Source organism: Lycium ferocissimum, chromosome 3 (assembly GCF_029784015.1).
Source record: "Lycium ferocissimum isolate CSIRO_LF1 chromosome 3, AGI_CSIRO_Lferr_CH_V1, whole genome shotgun sequence".
In the NCBI taxonomy this organism is placed as follows: domain Eukaryota; kingdom Viridiplantae; phylum Streptophyta; class Magnoliopsida; order Solanales; family Solanaceae; genus Lycium; species Lycium ferocissimum.
Genome location: NC_081344.1, coordinates 19374367 through 19382515, shown reverse-complemented (window position 1 = coordinate 19382515; position 8149 = coordinate 19374367). Strand labels below are relative to the sequence as shown.

The 8149-nt window shown below is 33.5% G+C and overlaps 1 protein-coding gene across 1 annotated transcript; it reads left to right on the top strand.

Annotated features, from left to right (window-relative positions):
• Positions 1–3582: 3582 nt before the first annotated feature.
• LOC132049981 (mitochondrial import receptor subunit TOM6 homolog) lies at positions 3583–7391 on the top strand. The gene is made up of 2 exons (XM_059440981.1): positions 3583–3814; positions 7148–7391. Exon 1 carries the CDS (start codon positions 3641–3643, stop codon positions 3797–3799), a length of 159 nt encoding a protein of 52 aa, XP_059296964.1. The 5' UTR covers positions 3583–3640; the 3' UTR covers positions 3800–3814; positions 7148–7391.
• Positions 7392–8149: the final 758 nt, after the last annotated feature.

Sequence of the window (8149 nt, the reverse complement as noted above, 5' to 3'; positions counted from 1 at the left end):
TTCAGGGAGGTAGCATAATCTAGGTATATTTTAAGTATAAAACTAAAAACATGATACTTTAGGAAAATTTTGATCTATTATCTCTAGAATGAAATAGCAAAAAGTTCTTAATAGGTGTATGTGTTCTGACAACTGTCTAGCAGTGAGTAATCGTTAACTTGCAAGCTTAAGCATTAATGCCGATTAGAATGTGAGTAAATGGTGTCATCATATCTAAGATGAATTATGTGGATAGAATCCATCTGATTTTATTCTCGAATTATGTATGCGAACGCAAAAAAATTACAATAATGCGTTTCTAATTCCAGTAAATTTTCACTTATCCGGGGACAATATCACCTCAAATCATTTTAATCTTCATTATTTTATTCCCCTTTATTTTAGTAGGCGAGAATCTTCTTTATCTGACCGCACATTCCATCAATATGGATCTAGTGAATAAAATGGAGCTAGAATTTTAATTTATGAATTTTAAATTTAATATATTCAATATATATTATTTTTATATGTCAAGTGCATTCTTAACATAAATACAAAAATTATTGAGTTACATCAAACTCCTAAATAAAATCATAGTACCGCCCCTATTAGTGAATGTCTTATTTTTTGGACCTTATGACATTGTCAACCATAAAGATTTGTGACATTGGCGTAGTCTTGGAGGGTACTATCCATATCATCAACGATTTTTATTTACCGCATTATTAATTGATTTTTTTTTAAATTTTTTAAATTAAATTTCAACATTTAGGATTTTTTTTGAGTGCTCAAAAATATGAAAAAGTAAATACACAAAAAAATCAAGGGAGTTCAACATCTACTATATATATACATTAATTTTAATCTTGTATATACAATATAATTTTTCACCGAAAAATTCTTCCTGGAGCCTACGTAGCTCCGCCCCTGTCAACATCAGCGCTTTGTAAGATGCTACGTAGCTAGATTGACTTTTTGTTTGGGCCACAGATTCATTCAGTGAAATATGGAACATTGTTTTGTGTATTTACACGTCTATAATAAACCATTTGCGTGGTCCTAAGCCGGGAAACATACAAACTAGTCAATTTCTTCCATGTTTCCCCAATTTCTTCCATGTTTATCATCTCAGTTCTTTTACTTTTTCTTTTTGGGTTCAATTTCAAATTTTCACTTCTCCATAATTCCATTTCTTTATACAACTATTTAGTGTTGTCACTTGTCACTATGAATGTATGATAGTTCTTTTCCCCTTCTTTCTTCTTTTCAACTTCTCCTCAGTCCGTTAGCGACGAATAATCGAAGCATCTAGAAAAACGCTTAATCATACCTTTGAAAATAACAACATGAAATAATGAATTAAATATTTCTAATATAATTAATTTGTAAGAGGATGACTACATTTTTTCCTGATTATTAATTTCATTTATATGAATAATTAGTAGTACATGTTATTATTTTTTAAGTGATTCACTAGTATTTACATTTTTTATATTATCGGTTATAAAAATTAAACTCAACTAACAAATAGCAAGTCCATCAATCAGGAGACATCTACCAATCAACATGGTGATCTTTTTTACACCATTCAAACCCACAGGAATCCCCTCTACCCACCCACTCCTCTCCTCTCCACCTGGTTTCTCCTACACTATATAACTAGGTTATTTCCACTTCTCAAAATTCATCTGATTGTTGTATTTCAAGACACATTAGCAAGTGAGAAGAAAAAGGAGAGTTATTTTACTGGAAGAAAAATGGGAACAGTAGTTGAGTCTTGTATGTATCAGATTACAAAGCTAAAGGAAAGGCTCAGAGCCCAGAAGAGAGAAGGTACACGGGATGAATTGGAAGAAAACAAGGAAGCCAATAAGCAGATTTCAAGTGCTTTTGCTTATCCAAAAACCAAGAATGACAACACAATATCTGAAGACACTGTACTTTTAATCATGGACCGGTTTGCTCCTTGGTAAAATCGAAGTTACATGTGATTCATCAATCCTTGTTGTAAGGTGTACTAATAAGAAGAATAAGTATGCAATTGTACAAATTAGTGTTTTTGTGATATAAATTGTGTAATGAAAAAGTTTTTATTCATTAATTACCCTTGCGTATACTCCTAATTAAACATCAAAAGTTTTCGACAAATTTAAAATTCAAACAGAATCCTTTGTTCATGAGCTTCTTTTTCCTCCATCGATTCGGTTATGTCAGTTTTGAGATTGGTCTAATAATTTATTATAAGCTGCAACGCAATGATGAATCTAATGTCAAATAAATTTGTACTTTTTCCCGAGATAGTGTAAGGGTCATTAGCACTTTTGCCCTTATTTTGTGCTGCCTCTAATTTTTGCCTCTCATAACAAATTACTTTTCCGCGAGGAGCATAGGTTTATATTTTTGTATTATAAAATTTCACAAATTATGGTCTGCGTTCTTCAAAACTTATGTTTACTATAAGTTTGGTTGCTAAAGAGCAAAAATGAAAGATCAGCCCATTTGAAGGATAAAAATTAGCATAGCTATGCTAATTATGTGCCTAAATTTAGTGGGATTAATTTTAATGTGAATCCGTAGTTTAGTTGGATTAGTGACTGTATGTAAATATACGCAAATTAAGTACTCACTCCATTTCTAAATAAATGGTGTTTTAGGCTTTTTATTTTATTTCAAAATAAGTGGTGCTTAGGATTTCAAGAAGAAATTAATCTTATTCTTCCAAAATTACCTTTATTTATATAATCAAGAATCATTAAAGTAACTTTTTTTTAGAAAAGGTAACTTAGAAAGAGGTAAAAATTTGATTAGGAATAAATAAAAACACTTCTAGCTTTATGAGTGAGCAATTTTTTGAGGGGGTGCATAAGCTAAAAACACCATTTATTATAAAACGAAGGGAGTAATAAGATGTGCTATTTTTGAAGAACTTTAAAAGTTAGGCTAATTATGTGCCTAAATTTAGAAGCGTCACAAACCATTTTTTTTTGCGCGGATTGTCCTTTTTTGGGGTAGTCTTTAATTTTGGTCCCTGAAATCGCTAGTCTTTAATTTTTGTCCTTAAGGTAAGTTTTTTGTATAAAGCAGATTTTTTGCAAAATCTTGTCTTGGGATTTTTTTTTTTAATGATGGTTCGAGCCCAATCCGTAACCTCGAATATTTTAAAAAAAAAAATTAAAGAGAAGAATTTGAGGGCCAAAAATTAAAGACCACCCCAACGAAGGTCATTGCGCAAATTGCCCGTGACAAACAATGTTATTTTCTCAAATTTTGAAGACCAACCCATTTGAACGACAAGTGATGCAATTTGTCCTTGATTTTTTTTTTTTATTTTTTTTTATTTTTTATGATTAAATAGCTATTTTCACTTTTTTTTTATTTACAAAAATTTATAAGCCAAGTTATTTTATACAAAAATAAAGACCACCCCCAACGAAGGAAATCGTGCAAATTGCCTGTGACAAACCATATTATTTTGTCAAATTTTGAAGACCAGCCCGTTTGAAGGACTAAGTGATGCAATTTCTACTTCATATACACTGTAAACCTTAACGGGCCAGGTTCAAGTAGGCCTAGTCCACCATATATATAAGCAGCAAATTTGATTTAATCGCCTAATTAATCAAGGCTACACTAGGGTTTAAGCTCTGTTTCATCCGCAACCATGTTTCCATTCATGCGCAAACCTGACAAATCAGCTGCTCTGAAGCAACTGAAGACTCACGTTGCCCTGTTTGGAACTTGTGTCACCTTAATTCGGGTCACCCCTTATATCCTTCACTATTTTTCCGATCAGAAAGAACAACTCTTGCTTGACCTCTAGATTCCTCGTACTCAGGTAATGTCTTACTATTAACCAAAATCATATATACTTCCTCTGCCCAATTTATGTGACACTTTTGACCGCAACATTTATTTGTATGCCCTTTAAATATTTTAAATTATTAATTATTGTAACTTATACTTTTTATATAGTTTCTAAATATGTAAATTGTTATTCAAAACATTTAAAGATTTTATATTCAATAAAGATGTTTGACTCTCGAATCCGAATTGTGTCATATAAATTGGGATAGAGGGAGTATTCAACTAGTCTCAAAACTAATATTGTAACTTTTGCTACTTGAGTTGGAGAGTGAAACAATTTTCTTATTAACAATTTTTTTTATCAAACTATAGTAAATTGAATTCCATAGTAATTTTTAAGTAATATTGTCCGAATTCGAAAATTGGATAACATTCAGTGGCAACTTGCATACTCTATCTTGACTTTGGAATAGAAGGATAACAAACTTTTTCTTTTGACAAGGTAATAGCTTTTATTGATAAGTAGATAAATAGAAGGATTATAAACTTAGTACCGGTTGTATCAGTTGGCTCTCTGCAGTTCTAGGAGAGTTGGAATTTTTTATTGGGTAAACTTGATAGTCTTGTTAATTGGTTATGTTCATGTATTTAGGATAATCTCTGTGTTTAGCTGTAATATGGTTAGTTAGGTCAACTTCATAATCTTGTTAATTGCTTATGTTCATGGATTTATGATGATCTCTGTGTTTAGCTGTAATACAGTGAATGACATAGGATTTGGGCTTGTTGTGTTGCTTCCCCTATTAGATCAGTTTATATAACCGAGAAATTTGATGTTTCCAGCTTTAAAACTCTATGAATATAAGCCAACCACTGTAGCTTATTCCACTTAAATATAAGAATTGGTTCAGCAGCTAGATTCGAACTCATGATGTGTCTGCTGTACTATTTTGGGCTTTGCCTTTGGACCAAGTCCTGGCGCTTCCTTTCTAGTGTTAATATTGTCCTTCATTCTTTCTTTCTGGCTAGAAAGAAACAAACTTGTTTCGATGGGCAAAATATATATATATATATATATATATATATATATATTCTACAAGTGCTTACATAATTTGTTTAAAATGTGTTAGGGAATGTAAAGGAGTTGACTTTCATTGATAATATAGACCAATATATGGTTTTTCTGGAGTTGCTAGGGAGATGTTGTAGTTGACTGTGTGGATATTCCCAGCAGTCTTTTGTAACTCTTGGTACCTTCTTGGGATAGGATCAATAAACCTTTACCTTATCCAAAAAATAAAAATATTGTGTGTCAATAAAGGTCTAGCTTATCCTGGTTTTTTTGTTATAGTGTCTCATGTGTTAGCATATCCTTTAGTGGCTGCTAGGCCTTTTGAATTCTCTTCGGCTTTAGAGTGTTACAAAATTTTGTGAGCTCTAGCTGAGGCCTGAATGAGAAGTAGTTGGTAGGTAAGAGCGCTTGAGTTTGAGTTGCTAGGATGAATTAATGGATGGATGGACCGTCATTCTCCTTGTAAAATGATTGTATATTTGTGATGAAGCAAGAAGAACCTCCTAATGTGGTATTATAATCTAAGGCAAGTCAATAAGTGCAAAATCTGTTTCCATGAGCTTGCTGAATCAATATGAAGAATGATAAAATTTTCATTGAAAGACAGCTTGGAGGTTCTTTTGATGCTGTCTTCAGTAATATTGTTTAGCAATAATGGACTATTATTGTTTAGAGAATAGAGATTCAAAAGAGATTGCAATTATGTTCACTTCTTCCTTCTCTTAGATTCCCACTTTTTGGATTTCTTTAGTCGATCAAAGATTTCTACGCTTTTATCTTATGATTTTTCATCCTAGTAGATCTTTTGTCGGTTGACAACCTTGCCTCTTTGATGTTACTCATATATATAAATTTGAAAGTAGGAAACATACGACTGAACTAAGGTTGGAGCATTTCTTGTGTTTGGGTGTTGTGTGCAACTTAGAATCTAGTGCATAAAGAAGTTGGAACGAGTTGTGTTATTGCTAAGCACCAATTATGAAATGATCTATGATTCAGGGTTAAGGAATAAATTTCAACGGAAATCCTTAGGTATTTATTTAATTTAATGAGTTTTTTATGAGCTTTATATGTACTAGAATATGAAAGTAATCTAATGCCCTTTATTAATAAAATAAATAAATGCAAAGAGAATCTTGTATTGTCTCTATGGCCTGTTCACGACACTGGATTTTGTGGTTCTATTTGGTAGGTGATTAGATGAAGTTTGAAAATATCAATTTTAAAATGCAAGTGGATAGAGTCGAATATGTTAAGATGCACAGTGACTTATGTATGCGTGTGAGTACGCTAAAGTTTTAGGAGTAACATGTGTCATCAACTTCTCTCGAATCTTGTGAATATTAATGTTGTTCTAGGATTTTGTTCATCGGGAGAGGCAGTACAACATGGAATGTATGGTAGGTGCATGTTATGAGTTTGAATCTTGGGTGGTGAACCAAGTCTGGTATTTAAGAGAAAAGTAAAGGAGCCTACCCACTATCCCCCGAGTTTCAAACCGTGGCACTTATGGCCCTTGGAGACTTCTCAGTTATAAATAAAATGTTCTAGTGTGGCTTTCGCTCAGGTGCCTAATCTTACTATCCTTGAGTTGCTTACTCCTAGTATATCAGTAGCTAATAATTTCACTTTGGGACTAGCATCCTGCATGTGCTCATATATGTAGTGATCCAAGATCTGGAATTAGTTTAAAAACACCCTATGATGGAACACGAGCATTTTTAGGAAGTTTTCTTGATCCTCAGCTGTGTTGTTGCTCGTGTACAATTTGTGATGCAACTTCAGGAGGTGTAGAGGTAGGTAAGAAGAAGTATCGAGAGGTGATTAAACGACATGGCGTAGTTCCACTTATCGAGAGACGATCCTAGATGGGAGGCTATGGAGGACTCGCATTAGGGTAGGAGCAGTAGGTAGTCCCTCTTATGCTTTCGTACTAGTAGTCGCAGTTTTGATTTATAGTTTCTTGTCCTTTGTTTTTCGCTACTATCGGTTGTTTCTTGTATTTCAATTATCTTATTTATCTGTGTTGTGCTAGCTACTGCTCCTCCTCCTTTTTTTCCAAACTGCTTATCATGGGTTTTTCTCTTTCGTTATTTTAATTTTCATACTGCTTTGAATTGCTTGTCCGACCTTTAAGGTCTGCGTACAGTTTACCCTCCCCAGACCCCACATTGTGGGGTTTCACTGGGTTTGTTGTTGTTGATATCCAGATCTAATGCAAATTTAAGGGTTGTCTTTTCTTTATATAGAAGTTTCTAATACTGTCATTCATTTGTCTTTTGCCTTCTGCAGTTTCTCTAGAGGAAGGAATGTTTGGAAGAGAAGGAGCCAGTGTTCGCTATGCATCTGTTGACCCGTTGCTCTCTTTCATTTCTTTATCTACATTCAATTTCATTTGTCCCTATGATTCTGAATTTTGTCAATTTGTCATATAATTGAGAATTGTATGGTTGCACCCAAGTTATTTGAGATAAAATGTATTGCGGGAAGTCTCTTTTGGTTTATCAGTTTTATCAACATCTAATTCATGTGTGAATTTGATTGCTATAACAATTAGATTAGATCCCCGTCATCCCCAGTAAACCTAGTTCTATGTTACTGAATGTATAGATGATACCAATAAGGCCGCGGGGGTGTGGGGGGCAAGGGGGGCGGGGTGTCGTTGCAATTAAGAAGCTGATGTTTAGTGTTCGATGTAATGATACCAAGACAATACGGCCAGCAATTCGTCCGTGGTTATGTTTTTTTTTCTGAAACCCAATGCAATTCTGAAAAACTCCTAGCTATCGATTATCTTAGGCCTTTAACTTCAGCAATTCGCAATACATAGCATTTAAATTCACAAAGTTGCACAAAAAAACCTCTACTCAGGAAATAACAACAAATCTTCAGGAAAAAAAAAAAAAAACCTTCAGCAATTCAGCCATATGCCTAACAGATGTATTTCTATTAATTTCTGTGGATTTGCTTGCCTACTAACCAAGTATTGCTCCACCAAAGTTTAAAACTTATTAGAACGTAACATGTTGCTTGTCATACTATGGGAACTTGTCATTTATTCATTAAGTTGGTAGTTGGTACTTGGTTGAGGATAAGTTTTTCCACCAAGGAAAATTACTCATGGAACAGGGTAGCATGTGAAACAAGATCAATAAGATAATACCGAGAACCGATTATTAATTTAAGCAGGGGGGTGGTGTCAATATTAACACTTGTTAGGTGTCAAGTTTGTCTTCTTGGCTGTCGAAAGAGATTAAGAGGCAAGCGCAGATTTGAAGTTTCTTCTGCAGCTTT